The sequence below is a fragment of the Oryctolagus cuniculus genome, chromosome 4 (assembly GCF_051225735.1).
Source record: "Oryctolagus cuniculus isolate XC-2025 breed Fujian yellow rabbit chromosome 4, ASM5122573v1, whole genome shotgun sequence".
NCBI lineage: Eukaryota > Metazoa > Chordata > Mammalia > Lagomorpha > Leporidae > Oryctolagus > Oryctolagus cuniculus.
The window spans coordinates 69,471,884-69,495,131 of record NC_142870.1 but is presented as its reverse complement, the minus strand read 5'-3'; the positions used below and the strand labels follow the sequence as shown (position 1 = coordinate 69,495,131).

The 23,248-nt window shown below is 43.2% G+C and overlaps 1 protein-coding gene and 1 long non-coding RNA gene across 6 annotated transcripts in view; one reads left to right on the top strand and one right to left on the bottom strand.

The window, feature by feature from the left end:
* SIDT1 (SID1 transmembrane family member 1) overlaps positions 1-20,178 on the bottom strand; it is a 106,610-nt gene extending 86,432 nt beyond the window's left edge. For 3 of the 5 annotated variants that reach the window (XM_051819041.3, XM_051819040.3, XM_002716692.6), the window contains exon 1: positions 19,211-19,764. In XM_051819041.3, coding sequence (XP_051675001.1) covers positions 19,211-19,396 — 186 coding nt within the window. In that variant the 5' untranslated portion in view covers positions 19,397-19,764. Of the gene's footprint in view, positions 1-19,210; positions 19,782-20,043 lie in introns of those variants that run through there. The other 2 variants (XM_008266930.5, XM_051819043.3) reach the window with 2 other exon arrangements.
* LOC138849278 (uncharacterized) lies at positions 18,500-21,770 on the top strand. The gene is made up of 2 exons (XR_011387877.2): positions 18,500-19,092; positions 19,758-21,770. It is a non-coding gene; the product is annotated as an uncharacterized LOC138849278 (long non-coding RNA).
* Positions 21,771-23,248: the final 1,478 nt, after the last annotated feature.

Sequence of the window (23,248 nt, the reverse complement as noted above, 5' to 3'; positions counted from 1 at the left end):
CCGCCACCTACAGTGCCAGCATTCTATATGGGAACTGGTTTGAGACCCAGCTGCTCCTCTTCCAGTCCAGCTCTCTGCTGTGGCCTGGGAAAGCAGAAGATGGCCCAAGTACTTGGGCCCCTGCACCTTCGTGGGAGACCTGGAAGAAGCTCCTGGCTCCTGGCTTCAGATCAGCGCGGCTCCAGCTGTTGTAGCCATTTTGGGAGTGAACCAATGGAAGGAAGACCTTTCTCTCTGTCTCTCGCTCTCACTGTCTGTAACTCTGCCTCTCAAATGAATAAATAAAATCTTTAAATAAAATAAAATTGAGCTATCAAGTCACAAAAAAACATGGAGGAAACAATTGCATATTGTTAAGTAAAAGAAACACATCTGAAAAGGTTATATGATGCAAAATTCCAACTGTTGGGGAGGCAAAACTTTATCTCTGCCTTCCTAGGATCCTGGATGAGCATGGTTTTTAAATTGACATAAGATAGGTCAATAGGACAAAAGTGTACAGATTTCATATAACTTACATGACACTGAAGCCATCATGGAGAAATGAAGACTCAAATACATAGTTAGCACTGACCATGTATGTACAGAATTATACAAAGAATAGTAAATTGTGAAGACATGACAAGCAAAAAGGTTTGGGCAAGGGACTTGACTGAGCAGAGAAGTGTCCAGGAAATAAGGGTTAGTGTATCAGTTTGTACATCCCTGATGAAAAGAATGCTACTTTCTTTAAGTACAGGAAGGGTATCTTTCAAATCAGATTTCATCTCCTGATAATACAAAGAAAAGATAAGGAAATGGAAAGGCTAGTTGTTAGGTTTTATCAGTTAATGATATGTATATGTGTTGAAATATGGCACTGTATGCCAGAAATGTGTAAGTATTCCATGCCAATCAAAAAATTATATAAAATAATTTTTAAAAATAAGAAACAGAGTGAAGATCAGTGATCTTCTTGCATCTTTTATATTTCAAAGACCTTTAACTCAAAACAGTCAACTTGCTAGAGAAGCATATTTTGGGGTGGTATATTCTCACCTTTATCAATATATTGCATTCTGGAAAAGACAAAATGACAGAGACAGGTTTAAAAAAAAGGGTGATTATCAGGAGGTTGAGAGAAGGAAAGGAGGATGAATTGGTGAAATGGAATTTTTAAAGGGTGAAACCCTTCTGTATAATGCCATAATAGTGGATAAGTGATTTAATATATTTCTCAAAATCCATAAACTATACAACAGCAAGAGTGAACTCTGGATTTTAGCTAATAATAAATAAAATAACACATCAATATTGGTGCATCATTATTGTACCACATTAATGCAAGATGTTAATAACAAGGGAAAGTAGGGGTGGGATAGGGACAAGGTATCAATGAGGAAGCAAACAGTGGAAAATACTTATGTATCCTGGATTAGGCAGAAGGAAAGGTAAATTTTTATTTACACTCTAGAAATTACAAGATATCAACTCTTATGTACCCTTGAGAGAGAGAGAGAGAGAGAGAGAATGCTTTTACAGTACAACAGATTACTTGATGATGTTAGATAAACCTCATATTCCTGCCTTTTTGAGAAATATATTTTATTCATATACTTACAGTCTTGTCAACACCAGTGATCTTCACCTTTAAATCAACCAACACTTTCATAACTACGTATTGACACCTGGCCAGCCTTAAGATCAACTGTAGAAGACTGAGTCCAAAAGAAAGCTGCTTAAAATTATGGTTTGAGAACCAACTCCTGAAAAACTTTTCAAGGGTCTAAATAGTGAGTACACTTCCCAGTTCTTGGAGCTGTGAGAGAGAACAGAATGCAATAGCTTTCTGATCAGGAAAGAGGTTTGTGTTCAGTTTTCTCAGGATGAGACACCTTCAGCCAGCTTCACTCTTCTCATACAACCCATTGAAGAACCACCTGTTCAGTCTTGTACAAAATCAGCATCTTCAAGTCCTTCTTAATGGTAAAATCAACTTCTTCGCCTATTATTGTCACTTCAAATGAGGGAGTGAGAATTCAAAGCAAGGAATTACTTCAGCAAATGCTCATTAATGATTTTATTATTTTTTCCCTTTTAGGTCTTTTTATTCATTTATTTTTATTATTATTCATTTATTAATGATTTTATTATTAATAGCATTTTACATATAATTTATATTTGCTCTATAATGTCTTTGCTTTCCCTCTCCTGGAATGGAGTAGTATATTTTAACATGTAGATCAACTGCTTTCCTATGTAAATTATTTAAAAATTTTTGATATTTGGTAGGGGAGGAAGAAAGAGAAAGAGAGAGGGTGTGTGAAGGAGAGAGAGAGACAGAGCACTCCCAACTACTGGCTCACTCCCTAATTACCTGCAATGGGTATGGCTGGCTGGGCCAGGCTGAAACCAAGAGCTAAGAGCAGGTGACAGGAACCCACTTATTTCACCCTTCACTTGCTGCCTCCCAGGGTGTGCATTATCAGGAAGTTGGTACCAGGAATGAAGGCAGGACTTGAACCCAGATACTCCGAGGTGACATATAGCACTTGTACTAGCATCTTTACCACTAGGCTAAATGCCTGCCCTTGTAAATTATTCCTACACATATTCCTAAAAATTTATAATATATGAAAACTAAAGGATCATAGATGCGCAACTTAATAGAACACAATGCTTCAGCCTTTAAGCAAAATACAGACTCTCAGGCTTTTACATTTTTTCATACAGCACAGCCACCTAATGTACTAACAAATCTCAAAAGTTTCCATTTTGAAAATATCCAAGAAAAGAAAAAGAGGCAGTGATCATCAACATGTGGGATTTTGTTTTTGGTTTTAGCAAAACAGGAAAGACTGAATGCGTCATCTGGTAGACCCAAGATATATGTTTAATAGTTTCCTTAGCAAATGGGCAGAAAAGACAGGGAGGCTCAATTCAAATAGCACATTAGCTGTGCATTTTAATCATGAATGCATCGCCTTGGTGTGCTGACACAGAATTTCTGTCCGTTCCAGAGTTAAGCAATGTGCCAAGAGCTCACTAAGACACTCTAGGGTGCTGCATGGCAACATGTGGAAACGTCACACTGTTCCTGCTATCAGAGAACAAAAAAGAAACGTGAGCACGTCCAGCAGCAAAGGTGCTTCAAGGTAGCACAAGCATCATCAAGGGTCTGGGTCTTTTACATTCAAGGCCACAGTGAGAAACGATATGGAGGATACTTCAGGTAATAAGTTGAAACCAAAGTGGGAAAGGAAGAAAAGGCGAAAATCTCTATATTGTATCAGATATGTACAATATCCTCTTAGAAGGGATCATCACAGCAGTAAAAATAAAACCAAACAATAAAACAAAGCTAACAGGATAGCAAGCTTATGGATACAGCACTCAGCAGGAAACCCTAGCAAGAACACCAAGCAGCTGGTTGTGTTCAGCACATGCGGCAGGGGCAGAGAAAAACAAAATAGAAAACCTCAAGAACACCTCTAAGCAGTGGAAAGCCCGACGGGAAGCTTCTCAAAAGGAAAAGAACAGGGGAAAAGGGTATTAAGAAACAGCAAAGTTTTCATTTGCTTGCTTTTGTAACGTAGAGTTAGAAATGTTCTTTTTTCACAGGAAATCTATCCTATTTGTCTATAGTTAACATACTTCATAGGAAAATATCAGAACACTGTACGTCAATGCTTGAATAAGGATCAAAGATGCAATCTTCTCATCTTTTTTTTTTTTTTTTTGAAAGGCAGAGCGACAGAGTTCTTGCATTCACTGATTCACTTCCCAACTGCCTCCAACAATCAGGGCTAAGCCGGACCAAAGCTAGGAACCAAGAGCCAGGAATTCCATCCAGGTGTCTCACATGGGTGACAGGAACATGAGTACTACTCGGGTCATTCATTATCTGCAGCTTCCCAGGTGCATAGCAGGAAGCTGGATTGGAAGCACAGAGTAGCCAGGAGTTGTACCAGGGACTTCAACAGGGGATGCCGGCATCCCAAGCAGAGGCTTAGCCCACTATGTCATAATGTCATCTCTGGTAAGTTATTTATAAGAATATTTTAATGTAGTGGGTGGTGCTGTGGTGCAACAGGTAAAGGCACCCACTGTGGTACCAGCATCCCATATTAGCGCTGGTTCAATCCTGGCTGCTCCCCTTCCAATCCAGCTCTCTGTTATGGCCTGGGAAAGCAGAAGATGGCCCAAGTCCTTGGGTCCCTGCACCCATGTGAGAAACCCAGAAGAAGCTCCTGGTTCCTGGCTTTGGAATGGCCCAGCTCCAGCTGTTGAGGCCATTTAAAGAGTGAATCTGCAAATGGAAGACCTTTGTCTTTCTCTCTCTGCCTCTGCCTCTCTGAAACTCTACCTTTCAAATAAATAAATAAATAAATAAGTTTTTTTTTAGAAAAGAATATTTTAATGTAAATCAAAGCAATGAGTAATTGGACCAAATAAGAATTTACAAGTCCATGCTAAAGTAACTAAAATAGTAAGGAAGCAAGTAAATAAATGACAGAGAAGAAAAAGCTTTTTCTTAGCACAGACTGTCAACAGATAAATGTAGAAGGACTAAGGAATAGGGAAATCACTAGTTGGAAACCACTATCATAATATCTGATTCAGGCAAGAATAATCAGTGAATGTGAGCGCCAGTGGTTGAAAGTTTGATGAGACACAGGGTATTTACACAGTCTCAAGGTATCACTCCTCCAATTACTTTTTATATGCTTAATATGGAAGGAAAATAGTAATTTTACAGTAGAGAAACCTGGGGAAAATCATGTTAACCAAGTAACCACCATCAACCACACTACTGCCCTGATATTATGCACTAAGGATGCAACATCCATCCTGTGGTGCTCCTGCCAAAAATGCATATACCTTGAATCTAATCACGAGGAAGCATTAGACAAATCCTGATGAACATTCTACAAAATAACTCCCTGTACTTTTCTAAAGTGTTGAGGCTCTAAAAAACAGAGAATGAAGAAACGTTCCAGATTAAGAACATGACAACAAATGCCACAGGTATTCTTGGATTGGATCCTGGCCCAGAAGGAAAAAAGGATAAAAGTTTTAAATTTTTTTGCCATAAAGGCATTATTGTGAAATTAGTGAAGCTTGAATCTGGTCTGTAGATTAAATAGTAGCATTATAACAATGCAATTTTCTAAAGTTGGCGGTATAGTTTAATGGCTATATAAGAAAATATTCTTGTTAATAACAAATATAGATTGACATTTTAGGGAGAATGGCGCCTCATGTCCTTTAATCTCAAGAGTTTCAAGAAAAAAAATATGTTTCTAGGGAGAAAGAATGATAAGGCAAATTTGACAAAATGTTCACAATTGAAAAAAATGAGAGAAGGGCATATCAGATTTCTTTACACTGTTCTAACTTCCTGTAGTTTGAAGTTATTTCAAAATTAAAAGTTATAGAAAAATAAATAAATAAGTAATAGGTAGAGGATTCTGGAAAGATGGTGTCAATAGCACCATAGAATTAATACCTCTGAATAATCCCTGTGCAAACAGATCGACTATGATAGTAGAGTCAAAATTTCCAGAGAGTTTTTACCAAACTCCTCCCTACCCCAAGCTTTGTTATCTTTCAAACCCAAAAGCATGAGTGGGTAGAAATAAATTATCAACAGGTTCAACAGCTTCCAGTATTAACAACTGTGTGGGTCCGAGCAGAGGGAAGGCATGGCGCTCTAAGGCTCAGAACCACAAGACGCTCCACAAGGTGCTCACCGAGAAGCCAGGAGGTCCGATCTGAGAACCGAAGTTGAGACTGAAGGTAGTTTTATAGGACACTTCAGGAAGAGTAGAACTCTAGTACCGTGCTGGCCTCAGGAATCTAGCTACTCAAAAAGTCGCTCTCTAGACAAAGACCTGCCTGAGGAAAAGCTATGTGAATGGAATCCAAATTGAGCAGAACAGGGAATATACAGGCAAAGCACAGAAAACATCGCTATAAAATGTGCGAAGGAAGGTGTGGAGGTAGACCTCGGGAAGAAAAGCTGTGTTTCGATGATCTCACAAACATGACAGAAGAAAGGTAGGAAAGCTATCTTGATCTACTTCTCCCTTCTGAAAGTGAGAAAGGCTCATCTCATGCACAGAGGGGCATAGACAAGGATTGCAGTTGAACTGCATACAAGGTTATTGTAAGTAAAAGAGAATAAGAAGCAGAAAACATAATTTACAATAACAACATATGCCAGAAAGCCAGGACTACAGAAAAGATGAAAACTGTAGCCTGATATTTTCAAATGGGTGTAAAACTATAAGCATTTAAAAATATGTTAAAGAACAACATAAATCAGAATTTTAAGAATTCAGAAATGAGATGATTTTAGAAGATAATAGTTTTTTTTATTTAAAGAAGTGGCAGAATTCACAATGACATTAGAAATGGGGTGGAGGGCTGGCACTGTGGCATAGTGGGTAAAAGCCGCCACCTGCAGTGCCAGCATTCTATATGGGAACTGGTTTGAGACCCAGCTGCTCCTCTTCCAGTCCAGCTCTCTGCTGTGGCCTGGGAAAGCAGAAGACGGCCCAAGTACCTGGTCCCCTGCACTCACGTGGGAGACCCGGAAGAAGCTCCTGGTTTCGGATTGGCACAGCTCCAGCTGTTGTGGCCATTTGGGGAGTAAACCAGTGGATGGAAGACCTCTCTCTCTCTCTCCCCCTCTCTCTGCCTCTGCCTCTCTGTAACTCTGCCTTTCAAAGAAATAATAAATCTTTAAAAAAAGAGATATGACTACTGAAGAAAGAAATTAAAAAAAAAAGAAAGAAATGGGGTGTGCATTTGGCAGAGCGGTTCTTACCACTTGGGATGTCTGCCTCCCATATCAGAGTGCCTGGTTTGAGTACTGGCTTCTTCATTTCCAGTCCAATTTGCTGCTGATGAACACCCTGGGAGGCAGCAGGTGGTAGCTCAAATACTTGGTTTCCTGATACCCACATGGGAAACCTGGACTGAGAGTTCTGGCTCCTGATTTCAGACTGGCCCAACCCTGGCTGCTGTGGGCATTTGGGGAGTAAACCAGCAGACGGAAGATCTCTCTCTGCCTTTCAAATAAAGTGAAAATGAATAAATAAAAAATTTTCATATAATTTAGAAATAAATTTTTAAAATATTTCACTTAATATTAAGTTTGAAGGGGTACTTATAGAGTCTTAATGAAAATAGAAGACAGAAGAAGGAAAGATTTTTAATTCAACAAAGAAACAAAAAAGAGATAAGAATAATTCTAGGAAAATTGATGGTTATGGACTGGCGCTGCGGCTTACTAGGCTAATCCTCTGCCTGCAGCACTGGCATCCCGGGTTCTAGTCCCAGTTGGGGTGCCGGGTTCTGTCTTGATTGCTCTTCTTCCAGTCCAGCTCTCTGCTATGGCCCAGGAGTGCAGTGGAGGATGGCCCAGGTCCTTGGGCCCTGCACTCGCATGGGAGAAGCACCTGGCTCCTGGCTTTGGATCGGCACAGTGCATCGGCCACAGCGGCCATTGTGGGGGTGAACCAATGGAAAAAGAAGACCTTTCTCTCTGTCTCTCTCTCTCTCTTACTGTCTAACTCTGCCGGTCAAAAAAAAAAAAAAAAATGATGGTTATAGAAAACAATTGAGGGGCTGGCGCTGTGGCACAGTGGGTTAATGTCTTGGCCTGAAGCACCGGCATCCCATATGGGCGCTGATTCGAGACCTGGCTGCTCCGCTTCTGATCCAGCTCTCTGCTATGGCCTGGGATAGGCCCAAGTCCTTGGGCCACTGCTCCCGCATGAGAGACTCGGAAGAAGCTCCTGGCTCCTGGCTTTGTATCCGTGCAGCTCCATCCTTTGCAGCCAACTGGGGAGTGAACCATTAGATGGAAGACCTCCCTCTCTCACTTTCTGCCTCTCCTCTCTCTGTGTAACTCTGATTTTCAAATAAATAAATAAAACTTAAAAAAAAAAAAGAAAACAATAGAGAAGGGCTTATATTGTTGTAAAAGGGAATTCCTGAAGAAGGTAATTAAACATTGGAACCACTTAATACTAAAAGCTCTAAGAATCTCTTAAATAAAAAAATTGTTGAAGCTACATACTGAAAAGTTACATTAGGGGCTGGTGCTGTGGCACAGCGGGTTAATGCCCTGGCCTAAAGTGCCGGTATCCCATATGGGCGCCGGTTCAAGACCCGGCTACTCCACTTCTGATCCAGCTCTCTGCTATGGCCTGGGAAAGAAATAAGAAGATGGCCCAAGTCCTTGGGCCCCTGCACCCGTGTGGAAGACCTGGAAGAAGCTCCTGGTTCCTGGCTTCAGATCGGCGCAGTTCCAACTGTTGTGGCCAATTGGGGAGTGAATCATCAAATGGAAGACTGCTCTCTCTCTTTCTCTCTCTCTCTCTCTGCTTCTTCTCTCTCTGTGTAACTCTGACTTTCAAATAAATAAATAAATCTTTTTTTTTTTAAAAAAAGAAAAGTTACATTACACACCTGGGAAGAACTGATCTACTAGATACAGTCTGGTAAAACCATGGGGTTTTAAAGAAAAAGGGAAAAAAATGTCTTTCAGGAATACAGGCGGAAAAACAAAGTTGCCTAAGGTTGAATGATAAAAGGGAAAATCGATTCGGTATCACTTGATACCTGGAGACAAATGCGTAACATGTTTAAAATGCAAAGGAAAAGCATCTAAGCCATGGTTTTTATATCCAGCTAAACAGAGCTTCAAGTTTCCAGGCTACAGACCAACTTTTATGAGCCTGAAAGAATTCTGGGAACATCGTTCCATAAGTTCTTCCTGGGTTATTAACTAGAGAATAAGCTTTCTATAATTAAAATAACTGCAAGACATCAACATAAGGACTTGCTGGGAACTTTAAATATATATGTACCTATAAAGCTAAGGCTAAATGTTGGCTCTGAGGGGACAGTATAGCTGAAGACTATATGCTGGGAGCCGGCACCGCGGCTCACTAGGCTAATCCTCTGCCTTGCGGCGCCGGTAAACTGGGTTCTAGTCCCGGTCGGGGCGCCAGATTCTGTCCCGGTTGCCCCTCTTCCAGGCCAGCTCTCTGCTGTGGCCAGGGAGTGCAGTAGAGGATGGCCCAAGTCCTTGGGCCCTGCACCCCATGGGAGACCAGGAAAAAGCACTTGGCTCCTGGCTTCAGATCAGCGCGATGCGCCGGCCGCGGTGGCCATTGGAGGGTGAACCAACGGCAAAAGGAAGACCTTTCTCTCCATCTCTCTCTCTCTCTCACTGTCCACTCTCTGCCTGTCAAAAAAAAAAAAAAAAAAAAAAGACTATATGCTGGGGGCCAGTGCTGTGGTGTAGTGTGTTAAATCCCTAGCCTGCATTGCCAGCATCCCATAGGGACACTGGTTCGAGTCCCAGCTGAGCCACTTCTGATCCAGCTCTCCGCTATGGCCTGGGAAAGCAGTGGAAGATGGCCCAAGTCTTTGGGCCCCTGCACCCACATAGGAGACCTGGAAGACGCTACCTGGAAGACGCTCCTGGCATCAGATCAGCTCAGCTCTGGCAGCTCTGGTCATTGCAGTCATCTGGGGAAGTAAACAAGCAGATGGAAGACCTCTCTCTCTCTCTCTCTGTAACTCTTTCAAATAAATAAAATAAATCTTTTTAAAAAAGACTATATGCTCTTAGAGTGTAGATATGACTAGCCAAAATTGGGAGGAGAATGAAGTGGAAGTATGAAAGGTAGAGTTCATAAATTTCTTATTGAGGTTGAAGAAATGGAGGGAGAAGAGCATATCAGCTACTTTCAAGGTTGCTCACCACTGAGAATAGGCAACAGACAAAAATACAGCAGACTAAGGGCATTAATTAAATGACTAGTAAAGAGGAACCCATTAGAATAAACACATAAATGTTGGTTTAAATTTTTTTTAAAAGTCTACCTATTTATTTGAAAGTCAATTATAGAGCAATGGAGAGAGAGAGAGAGAGAGAGAGAGAATCTTTGATCTTCTGGTTCACTCCCTAGATGACCACAAAGGCCAGGGGTGGGTCAGGCCAAAATCAGGAGCCAGGAGCTTTATCTGGGTCTTCCACGTGGGTGGCAGAGACCTAAGTACTTGGGCCATTCTCTGTTGCTTTTCCAAGGTCACTAGCAGGGAGCTGGATTGGAAGTGGAGCAGCCAGAACAGGAACCAGCACCCATACGGGAGGCCTGTGTTGCAGGCAGCAGCTTTACCTGCTATACCAAAACACCAGCCTGTGACCATACATTTTTAAATGGTTACCAGTAGAGAGAGACAGGGAGGGAGTCAGAGCAGAGAATAAGAATAGAAGTTCTTTTTTGAATGTACCATGTTTGTAGGTTTTTGTTTTTAATTCTCAAACATAATTAAGAAGCAATCCCTAAAAATCATAAGTAAAATGAAAAGAATGAACATAACAAATTGATTGCATAGCTGCATTAAAAGAAATGCTAATTACTCCATTTATTTTTAATTTATTTTTATTTATTTGAAAGGTATAGTTAGAAAGTGAGGTAGAGAGAGAGAGAGAGAGGTCTTCCATCTTCTGGTTCACTCTCCAAATGGCCACAATGACCAGGGCTGGGCCAAGCTAAAGCCAGGAGCCAGGAGCTTCTTCTGGGTCTTCCATGTGGGTACAGGGGCCCAGGCACTTGAGTTATCTTCCACTGCTTTCCCAGGCACATTAGCAGGAAACTGGATGGGAAATAGAGCAGCCAGGACTCAAACCAGTGCCCATATGGGATGCTGGCACCGCAGCCTGGGTCTTTAACCCACTGCACTATAGTGCCAGCCATTGCTACACTACTTTAAAGCACAGTAATTTGACTCACAGTCATGACGATGAAATATACTCTAAGGTTACAAGAAAATGAAAAAATAAGTCTTAAAGAAGGATGTTTTGGCACAGCTTCTTGGGATGCTCATATGCCATATTGGAATGCCTGGGTTCGAGTCCTAGTTCTGCTTCCAATTCCAGCTTCTTGCTAAAGAGCACCCTGGGAGGCAGCAGGTGATGTTTCAAGTACTTGAGTCTCTGCCACCCAATGTGGGAGACCGAGTTCCAGGCTTCTGGCTCAGCCTGGCCCAGCTCTAACTGGTGCAGGCATTTGGGAAATGAACTAGCAGATGGAAGATCTCTGTGTGTCTGTCTGTCTCTCTCTGTCTGCTATTCAAATAAGCAAAATAAATAAATAATTTAAAAATTCTGAGGATCTTAAACTGTTTCCAGGAAAAGTGTTGTTGGTGATAATAGCATTGTTATTCAAAACAATGAATATTGTGGGAAAAATCAAATGAATAACTAAGTTGATCTAGTCAAGAACACAGATGTTTGGCATGAGAGAAGAGAGATACAGTAGGTGCTTAGTATCTGTGGGTTCTGCACAAGTGGATTCAAGGATTCAACCAATTATGCATGGAAAATATTTGGGGAAAAAAGAATTGAATCTGTGTTGAGCATGTACAGTGTTTCCCCCATCATTATTCCCTAAATAATAACAGCGCAATAATTATTTGCATAGTTTTACATTGTATTAGGTATTAAAGTAATATAGGGATGATATAAATATATGGGAGAATGTCATAAGTTTTGTGCAAATACCATGCCATTGTATAGAAGAGATTTGATCATCTACAGATTTTGGTATCCATGGGAGACCCTGAAATCAAGCCCATGTGGATACCGAGGGACAGCTGTATACACACAGTATCAATAAGGTTAAGTAAAACCCCTCTATTCCTGAATTTCAATGGGAAATAATACTGGGAAATCATGATATAATGATTCCTTATATATAATTCCTTAGCTCTGTCCACTGAAAAGGGTTAGAAAAAATTACCAACCCATCATCAATAAAGACCTCTGGTTCCCAACTCTGGTTCCCCCAAAACTATTTCTTCCTCAAAGAAACCTGACTTTTCTGGAGAAATGGTTGACTGTAGGTTGGAAACAGGAGGCTGTCAAAAACCCATGCGGGTTGGGGCTGGCATTGTGGTGCAGTTTGTGATACTGGCGTCCCACATCAGAGTACCGGTTGAGTCCTGGCTGCTCTGCTTCCCATCCAGATCCCTGCTAATGTGCCTGGGAAAGCGCAGGAAGATGACTCAAGTACTTGGGACCCTGCCACCCATGTGAGAAACCTGGATAGAGTTCTTGGCTCCTGGATTTGGCCTGGTGCAGCCCCAACCACAGCTGTTGTAGCTACTTGGGGAGTGAACCAGTGAATGAAAGATCTCTCTCTCTCACCCTCTCCCTTTCAAATAAACAAGCAAATCCATTTTTAAAAAAACAAAAGCATTTGGGTTTTATCAAAAGAGATCAGGAGCCAACTTGAATTGACTTTCACTGGTCAAAGATGAACAATTTGAACTTAAACAGGGATGGTAATAGCAATAGACTGAAATACATGAAAAGTATCTGAATCAATTAGCCATGATTATACTGAATAAAATCTTACTGATCATCATTTAAGACTTTAGGAAACCAGCTCACCACTTTGTGATTGGTAAATACAAATATCTGGTCAAGAATGAAGCACTTGGGGCCAGCACTATGGCACAGCAGGTTAATGCCCTGGCCTGAAGCACCGGCATCCCATATGGGCGCTGGTTCTAGTTCTGGCTGCTCCTCTCCTGATCCAGCTCTCTGCTATGGCCTGGGAAAGCAGTAGAAGACGACCCAAGTCCTTGGGCCCCTGCACTCACTTGGGAGACCCGGAAGAAGCTTCTGGCTCCTGGCTTTGGATTGGCGCAGCTCCAGCCATTGCAGCCAATTGGGAAGTGAACAAGCGGATGGAAGACCTCTCTCTCTCTCTCTGCCTCTCTTCTCTCGGTGTATCTCTCTGACTTTTGAATAAATAAATAAAATCTTTAAAAAGATGAAGCACTTATTCCATATTTCCTTTCCAAACAATAGCTTGAGGTATCTAATGAGAAGTTTCTCATCATAGAAGTATTCCAACTCATAATATAGAAAAATAAATGATTAAATTAAAATATAATTCTCTTATTTCTCCTAATGAATTTATGGAACTACATAATGATGATCAGCAGTGGTTATCATCAGAAAAAGACAATCAGATATATAAGCCTCATAGGGGAAAAATACATCACCTTTAATGCAGTCCTGCCAAAAACATATTTTTCCTTATCTGAAATGCCTTTACCCTTTGTTTCCATGCATCTTATCACTGCCTAGTTGTTAGGATCCTTTCAAGCTTTATTTCCTCCAACAAACCTGCATCTGGGGCATATGACTTTTCTAAAGTTTTGCAGTAAATGAAGTAACGTTGTCTAATAAAAACAAAATGTGAGCCACATACATGTTTTCTATTTGCTAGTAGCTACACTAAAAAATAAGACATGAAGTTAATTTTATGGAGATAGCTTATTTACTATATCTGAAAATGTGATCATTTAAAGATGAGTACAAAATATTAATAACACATTTTCATTTTTCATGCAATTATCAAAATCTAGTATTCTTCTACACTTAACAGTACAGCCAAATTCAGATTAATCACCTCCAAACACATGGCTAGTGGATTCCATGTTGGACAGACTTACAGAATCCATTATACAATTTAGCATGTGACATCAGGTCTGGGTAGGCAGAAGGTAGACCCCTCTACCATGTTACCTCTGTAACTGGAGTAAGGTCAGTTCCTAAATAGCCTGTGGTCTGTTGATGCTCTGCTTTGAGAGCCATGGAGAAAAATGTGGAAAGTGATTCCTATGGACTGAACACTTCTGTCTCTTCAAAAATCTGCATGTTGGAGCCTGGTATTTGGAAATGGGCTCTCTGGAAGAGAAATAGATTACCTGAGTAGAACTGTCATGGTGGGATTGGTGCTGGCTATGGTTTGGATATGGTTTAACGATGTCCCCCAAAAGTTCAAGTATTAGGAGCTTGCTCCTGTGTGGCATGTTGGGAGGTGGGTGGAACCTTAAAGAAGAGGGGCTTTGTGGTAGGTCCTTGGTTCATTGGGGGTGCTGCCACGGTACCCTAACTAGTTCTTTTGAGAGGGTTGCCATAAAAGTCTGAGCTTGCCTCAAGTTGCTCTCTGGCTTCTGTTTCCCAGAATGTTCTTTTTCCTCCCACAGATAGTCTGACTTTTACTACGGGGCACTTACAAGAGCCTGTGCTAAGTTGTTCAGACTTTCAGCCTCCAAAACTATGAGCTAAACAAACCTCTCCTTAGGTAAAGCTGCCTCGGGTATTTCATTATAGTGATGGAAAGCTCAGAAACACATTGTACTTACAAAAGGTTTCGTGAGGGATCTTGATTGTCTTTTTTCTCGGCCCTGCGAGGACCCAGTGAGAAGCAGGTTTTCACCAGACACTCGGTCTGCCAATAGTATCCTGTTATAGCTTCTCAAGAGGAATGAGACACTGACCAATCATCCAGATAATGCATTGAAGCCATGAGTCTTTCCTTCAACAAGCTCTGTTCCAGTTCAGGAAAAGAATGTGGGAGGACAGCAGAGCAGGCTTCCTGGCCCAGAACACAAAGAGCAAGCACTCCCTCTATGAGATGGAGAGAGTGAGTTTATCATATCAAAGCGCTTAATTTTTCTATAGGACTAGTAACGTACAGTTCAGTCGTCCATTATATCCATTGGGATTTGGGTCCAGGACCCCCTGTGGGTATCAAAATCTTCAGATACTCAATTCCCTTCTATAAAATGGCATGGTATTTGCATATAGCCTCTGCCCATCCTCTGATATACTTTTGATCATTCCAAATTATATATAATACCTAATATAATATAAATGGTTGCTATACTGTCTTATTTGGGTAACAGCAACAAGATAAAATGTGTAGACATGTTCACCCCAGATACAATTTTTTTCTAAATGTTTCCAAACTGCAGATGGTTGGATCCATGGGTAGAAAACCCACGGATCACAGGGCTGATTCTGTGCAGCTGGAAGTTACCACTAGAAGGTCAAATGTATATTCCATTGCTCATGAAGACTGGGTAAGCTTCTTGAATTAGGATCCAAGAGGCTGGTGTAACTAGTTCTAGATATATAACTACTTATTGATCTTAATAAAGTTCCTTGGGTATGGAAAAGTATATGTCATTATAAGACAAATACCTTGATTTAATAAACAAGAAAATAAATGCCTCCAGGGAAACTTGAAATTCAAAAATCTTGGGCAAACACTGAAGTCTGTTATGCAAAAGCTCAGAGAAGCCAGCCTGTTGCACAGTGGTTAGATTTTTATTTAAGGGGCTCTTATCATCATCCAACTCAAATAGAAACGTCTGACCGTTGCCACCACCTGTCTCTACAATAGCACTTTCATTCCCCAGTAAACCTGCATTTTGCCTTTGATCCAGGTCAAATATATCCTTGGTGACTTTTCTACAAAGTGATTTCCTTCCAGTTTGGCTGGGCCCTGCGGTTACAGAACACTCCTGTTTGTCTAGTATAATCCCAACTTCCTTAAAGGATCTCTTCAGACACTTTTCTTCTGGAAAAATGAAATGTACCATGATCTCAACTAACCTGTACCTTCAATCATTAGTTTCATTACTCTTCTTTAAACCAGTCACTCCATTCTTTCAGCAGTTTCTTTAAATGACAAGTTCATATTTACATTGCTCTATGCCTGGAAGGCATATGAGACTTTTCCTGGTGCTGAATCCAAAGAGCTTAGCATGACATTAGCTTGGTGAAATGGTTCTCCAGGACAGTGCTGGATATGGGAAGTGCAGTGATAACAGCAGAGATTAACAGCACACACTTCACCAGAGCCTCAGTGAGAATACACTTTCTCCTCCAAGCAAAGGAAAAATGATGGCCAACAAAAATGATGAAGAGGAAGGGAAAAAAGATTAAAGCTCAAAACACTGGACACCCCTTCCCCCCAACCTAAATTTTTTGTTGTTCTGAAGAGGGGTGGTGAGAAATGACATCACAAGGAAGGGAGCCCTGCCTGACCAAGACTTCACTTAGGTTGCAGGAAAAACAATCCCATCCAAGCTTCTGCTCTGCAGAGCGTAGTTCTAGGCTCATAGATCTTTATTTAGCATGATTCTTTGAGGAAGGTTCTGGCAATGGAGGCAAATATTTCTCAACATGAAAGAATAAAAAACACGTAGAGGGCAGAGGCCAGCATTTTAAGGTGGGGATAAGGGAGTCCCCAAGCAGATGGAGGTAAGTCCCAATTCTTTGAAATCCACCCAGTTACGGGTAGCTGGTACATGGTTAGGATACTGTTGCACAGTAATCTATTACTTATCCTATGCTGTGATTTCTTTGTTATTCCAAAGCTTCAGTAAAATCTGCTACATCCAGCCGGCGCCGTGGCTCAATAGGCTAATCCTCCACCTTGCGGCGCCGGCACACCGGGTTCTAGTCCCGGTTGGGGCGCCGGATTCTGTCCCGGTTGCCCCTCTTCCAGGCCAGCTCTCTGCTATGGCCAGGGAGTGCAGTGGAGGATGGCCCAGGTGCTTGGGCCCTGCACCCCATGGGAGACCAGGAAAAGCACCTGGCTCCTGGCTCCTGCCAGGATCAGCGCGGTGCGCCGGCTGCAGCGGCGGCCATTGGAGGGTGAACCAACGGCAAAGGAAGACCTTTCTCTCTCTGTCTCTCTCTCTCACTGTCCACTCTGCCTGTCAAAAAAAAAAAAAAAAAATCTGCTACATCCAACAGTCTTGTGTTCATGACAGTGAAAAGAGGGGCTGTGGTATCCATCAGAGAGTGAAAAAGATCAGGAAGAGAGGAGGCCATCAATAGACACTGGAGTAATGGTGTGGACAGACAGCTTAGGAAAGTGCTATCTTGGTAGAAATCAACAGGAAAATTGGTTGGAGAGGAAGGAAGATATTTTCTGGGGTTCCACTATTTACATATTTAAGGTCTGTCCCAGAAAGCTGTAAGAGTTGAGGACATCTGGTTTATATGTGTGCATCCTGGCATTAGATGAATTAAAATACTTGCTATTTGTTGGTCTCATGGTTCCAAACTTTGTATTTCACAAACTAGTGACATTTAAAAATGTTTAAAAATTTACCTGAGAGGCAGATACATAGTGACACACACACACACACACACACACACACACAGAGAGAGAGAGAGAGAGAGAGAGAGAAGACAGAGCACAAGAGAGAGCTCCCATTTGTTGGGTCACTTCCCAACTGCCTGCCAATCCAGGTCTCCTTGAGTGATCACAGCTGCCTGCCACTGTCTGCATGAGCAGAAAGCTGGAATTAGGAGGCAGAGCAAGGAGTCGGACCCAGGCACTCTGATATTGGATGCAGGCATCCTAACCTGCATCTTAACCTCTTGGCCAAAGACCCACCCTTAGGATAGCAACATTTTAACGAACAATTTTTTATGTGCTATGCAAATATATTTTAAAACTATTTATCACTATTTTCTCATAAAACGAAGACCATTCAACACACATATAGGCAAAATAGAAAGGGCACACTAGAAAAAATTTTTTTGTTTTTGAAAAACAACCTTGATTGATGAAAAAATGGTTATGCTTTTATCTGAAATGAACCTACATTTTTCAATCTATTAAGTTGAAAACAGCATATATATATTATATTTAACTTCATCTTAAAAATTCTTTGACCTTTCCTCATTTTCTGGCTCATTTTGGCAAAAACATTGACAAATCTCATAACATGTCATCTGCATTCAACAGCACACGACTATGCCCCACCTCAAGGTTGATTAAAGTAAAGACCTCTACTGAGAATAGCCTAACCTGTGATCAAGGAACTCACACAGTACTAACCAAGAAAAGACAAAACACTTTTAAAAAGCAACCAGTTTATCTCTGAGCAGAATGGCAAGAGATAGTATCCTCTGATGTCAGGAGTTACTTTGCACAGGTAATTTACCAATGATTTAGGGGCAAACTGATACTACCCTCCAGAGGTCCCAGAGTTTTTCAGACCATGATCTGTTCCCAGCCAGTCACAGGCAGAGCGAGGCACCCAACTTAGGTGCAATATGTCAGCCAGCTCGTGAGTATCTGGCTAGGAAGAGGTTGGTTATGTGGGGCTCAGCAAAACTGCCCCTTCCACTTGTCTACCTTGGAACAGCACTGCCCACAGCTTCTTTGTCACTACAAGACAAACAACCTACAGGTTACTGGAGGACAGACAGTGAGGGCCATGCTGCCATGGCGACAGTGCCCTAGGATTTAGGTTCAGACTGGAGATGGGGCACTCAGGACTTTGTCGGACCAGCTGGAAGATATCTTGGGGACAGTGATAGGCACTTTGGTCCCCACTGCTCCAGACAAGCCTCTTCAAGCATCCGAAGCTATGAGGACTTGGAGTTGTGCTCCTCAGTGGGAATCAGAGAGGGAGGCATAGGGTAGTACCCAACATTTTGCCTGGAGTTCACAGAGGCACGAGGGATGCAGTCACCATAAGCTATGCATGGACACATTAACATGAGAAGATCCCGCGGCAGGTACACGGGGGGGGGGGGGGGGACTGGGGGGCTTTCTCTTTTTATTTTCCATGACCCAGAGGACGCCGTATTGAGGGGGAAACAGCAAACTATATGCATTTTTTTAAAAAAATTATATAATCAGACACAGTGACTGGAACATTTCCTCTTTGGCTCGTCAGAAACAGGTGTAGAACTTTCACACCTTTACCCACCCTTATTTAGCATCAGAACCTCGACAGATCGGCTGACGGCTCCAGTTCCCACGTCTTTGACCAGGTCTTCTGGCTTCTACGAGGACTACGTGTGACAATGGCACAGAAACACAGGAAGTGACTCGAACACACACAGGTTCCGCAGCTTCCGTCCATTCTCACACGATTTCCATTTTAGATTCCGAGCAGCTACCAGACGAAAGAAGGGTCTGCCCGCATCCTTAAAGCGGGAGGAGGTTCCTCCCCCGCAGGCATTATGAGCCGAGGTGCGCCCTTCCCCGCCCTCCAGCAACCCTAGAAATCCGGACTTTCCTGGACGAAGACCCAGCAGGGCGCTAGGACCCGCAGAAGGTGCGGGGAACCAGAGCCTCTGCAAAGCTCAGAAATGCCCGCGATCAGGCCGGGGGAGCGCGAGGTGAAGCGGGGCTGTCCCCGAGGCTGGCTGCGGCAGCTCGGGCAGCGCGGCGATGCCTTGGCAGGAGGGTGAGAACAAGGGTGCCTGAGGTCCCCCGAGGTCCATTCCCAGGGGAGCCCAAAGCAGCCCCGGGGCTCTGAGATCTGGCAAGTTCTGGAAGTGCAGCGGGGGCTGCGAGCGTCTTACCTGGCCGGGCTGGCTGGTGTAGTTGAAAGAGTAGATGTTCTCGGTGCTGAGGCTCACCACCCCACTGTAGACGTGATCGAAGTCCGCGCCTCTGGCAGGGTCTCTGGCTGGCATGCGGGGCTTCGCGGCCGCCCGCAGGAGCCAGGGCAGAGCGCAGAGCAGCGCGAGCCACTGGCAGCCGCGCATGGTGGGCGCTGCGCCCGAGCCTCGAAGCAGAGCCACCCCGGGCAGCGGACGAGCGCAGAGCCGGTCCTCCCAAAGCTCGGTGCGGGGCTGCACGCCGGCTTCAGCGAAGCGAGGACGCTGCCTGGCGAGCCCCACAGGCGAGTGCTGGCAGAGCGCTGGCAAAGGGCCGATGAAATATTGATGCTGCCGCCTGGGGTCTCCGCGGGAGGTCAGGGGTGGAGAGTAAGGGGGACCGACAGGGTGGGGGCGGGGGGCTGCTGCTTTCCGCTCCCGCTTCTAAATCCCCGCTTGCTCATCGCCAAGAATCCCCCACTTACCCACCCAGAATTTCGACCGATCTCCTCTCTCTCACCCTGAACAGCAAGCAGCAGCTACAGAAAACGCACTGGAGAAATGAAAAGAGAATCTCTACTAGTCCAGAAGAATCGGCCCGACCGGCCATTCAGGAGGAAATGCGGTCTGTTTGATAGGAACGTGAGCCCGGTCTGCAGGTGGAGAAATAGCAAGCACGGGACCCGGGGCCCCGCGGGGTGCAGGAGTCCCCCTTTCCATGTAGCTAGCTGCCTGCAGCGAGCTCCTGCGATTCGGGAGAGCGACCCTTCCTGTTCTCCCTCCTCTAGCAGAACCCCTTCTCATTTCCTTGTTACCTTCTGTTCTCCAAGAAGATCCTCACGTCACCGCTTTCTCTCTCCCTTGCCATATGTGTCTGTATGTAAATATGTACAGTCATAAAAAAATAGACACGACAAAGAGGACAGTTTACAGCAGCACCTGAGGTTCCCTCCTGGAAGTTGTCGAAGACCGTTCAGTGACTAGATTTCCGCAGAAGGCATTTGTTCGCACCCTATACCTCTGCCATGACTTCTTCCCGACTCTGAGAAGACAGAAACCCACGGGGGTGGGGGTAGAGGGGAAGACCCTCTGGCAAAAAAAAAAAAAGCCTGGAATTAAAGAGTTAAGGAGGCAGGAAAGGAGTGGAATGAAAAGAGAATCCGTGGGTAGTCCTGGTGTTAAGAAGCCTTGCTGTTTCAGCCTCAAGTTATTTGTAAACTAGAAGAGAATGTAATCATGTTCAACCTGAAAGAGCATATGAAAAAGAAGCAACAGAGGCAAGGCTTTAACCTGTAGCTAAGATGGCAGTGTCTCAGCTCAGGATGTTTGGGTTTGCTTCTGGCTATGCTTCTGATTCCAGCTTCCTACTAATGCAGACCCCGGGAGGTAGCCATGATGGCTCAAGTAGTTGGGTCCCTGCCACCCAAGTGAGAGACCTGGATTGAGTTTCTGGCTCCAGCTTTGCCCCTGCCCAGCCCCAGAAAATCTTAAATCTTGTTCAAAGATTAAAGATTATAGATTAAATCCTTTGGTATTTACCATTTAAAAGAAGGTAGGTTTTTATTTGTTTACTTCATTGAATTCCTACAATTTATCAAGACATCGAAAATGAATGCAGTACATACCATATAAAGTATACTGTGCACTCAGAAAATAATAATGTGGCATGCACTGTGGTGGTGAGTAAAGTTGTCACCTGCAGCACCAGCATCCCATATGGGCGCCAAGTCTGATCCAGCTCCCTACTCTTACACCTGGGAAACCAGCAGAAGATGGCCCAAGTGCTTTGGCCCCTGCACCCCTGTGGGAGACCTGGAAGAAGCTCCTATCTCCTGGCTTTGGCCTGCCCAGCCCTGACCATTGCAGCCATTTGGGGAGTGAACCACTAGATGGAAGCTCGCTCGCTCACTCTTTCTCTCTCTCTGCCTCTGCCTCTCCTCCTCTGTAACTCTGACTTTCAAACAAATAAATATTTTTTAAAAGAAAACACTGATGGAAGATTGAATTAACCACTCCTTATTGGGACAATTTCATTTTTTAAAAACATGCTGTTTACCATAATATGAACAAAAATACTATGTTAAAGAAGACTCAGGGGTAAAACTTAAAATATAATTCACTGTTTATGAGAAACACAATGATTTCATCCAGAATGTCAATGACTTTAAACTACAGTATTGGGCCGGCGCTGCGGCTCACTAGGCTAATCCTCCACCTTGCAGCGCCGGCACACCAGCTCCTAGTCCCGGTCGGGGCGCTGGATTCTGTCCCGGTTGCCCCTCTTCCAGGCCAGCTCTCTGCTGTGGCCAGGGAGTGCAGTGGAGGATGGCCCAAGTGCTTGGGCCCTGCACCCCATGGAGACCAGGAGAAGCACCTGGCTCCTGCCATCGGATCAGCGCGGCGTGCTGGCTGCAGCGCACCAGCCGTGGCGGCCATTGGAGGGTGAACCAATGGCAAAAGGAAGACCTTTCTCTCTGTCTCACTCTCTCACTGTCCACTCTGCCTGTCAAATAAATAAATAAATAAATAAATAAATAATAAACTACAGTATTAAAATATCTATATCTCTTTTCAATGTTCAACAAAATTTCATAAACTTGGAATTTATCAAGGCTGTTGAGATGCGCTGGTGTGGTCAATTTAACTACCACCTTGAGATGCATGATCACGGAGGCCGATTTAAACCTGCTGTGAGATGAGAAAGTGACTCTTACACAAGGCAAATCTTTTGGGAGCAAGTGCCTCATCATTAGAAAGATGTTTTACATTCTTAAGTTGAAATCTGCCTTTCTTCCACTCGGTCGTACTAATTTGGCCCTCTGAAGCCACAGAAATAAGCCTAATCTGTCTTCCACATGACAGCCTTGTAGGTATTTGAAGGGAGTCATTGCCGTTCCTTCAAAGTTTTATCCTAACTTTATGCCAAGAAATTGGAGCAGATCCTTTCTCAGAATATGAAACCAAAAACACTTATTGTAAAGCCATTAAAGGTGATAGCTATCCCAAACAACCTGAGTTATACTTAAATGGTGTTCCAGATCACTCTGTACTAACATTTAACTCTGACTTGAGCCCAGATTCATTGAGTGATCTTGGGTAATTAACTTCTAAGTATCACAAAATTGCTCTAAGGATAAAAGGGGAAAGGATGTATATGGAAGCATATTAAAAAGTTTAAAGTATTATATGAGCAGTAATGGTTATTGTATGTCTGCTAGTTCAATAGCTTAAAAGTAAAAAGTAAAATATAGCCCATTTAGCAAGTGATTTCAGTACCTGCAATGTCCAGACTCCACCATGAGAGACTGAATATTCACACAGGGGGTTTGCTCAGACTAAATATGCAGTGGCAGACTCTGAGCCACCAGCTCTGAGCTCTGCTGCAATCAGCTCAGGGAATCAGATGCACAGTAGAACTGGGAACAGCTCAGTGAGGCAACTTCCCCAGTGTTTGCCCCTGCTTCTATCTCAGAATCCACCAGAGGAAACAGTGTATTCCTCAAACATAAAATCCCCTGCTTCTAGTTAGCCTGCCTTCAGCTTCCTCACACCAAAACCCAATCAGAGCAGACCTAAAACTTTCCTTTTTTCACCATAAAGCTTTCTTACTCCTCTGCTTACCTGTCAGTCTTGCTAAACACGATTAATGAGGCTGACTCCCTTGCTATGCAGCACGCTCTGAATACATAGCTTCTGTTAATTTTAACTTATTCATTTACTTATTTTCATATTTTCCAAGGTTCCACAGAGATACTGTCTGAACTGCCTGTCTTATTGTGCCCCCAATTCTTTACCACATATGGTACCTGCCAGGCCCCTTGTGCCTCACGGCATGTAATTTGCTGAGGTGTTCACTGATGTGTGAGGTCAGCACTGCATCCGACCTCTGCTCTCACTTATTTTTTGACTTCTTTGGCTATCCAGTCTCATTTTGGTATCTAGGTTTTGTTATCAGGTCCTGTTGTTTGGCATCTTTGGTTTGGTTTGCCATTTCTTTTTGGTCTGCTTATTTATTTATTT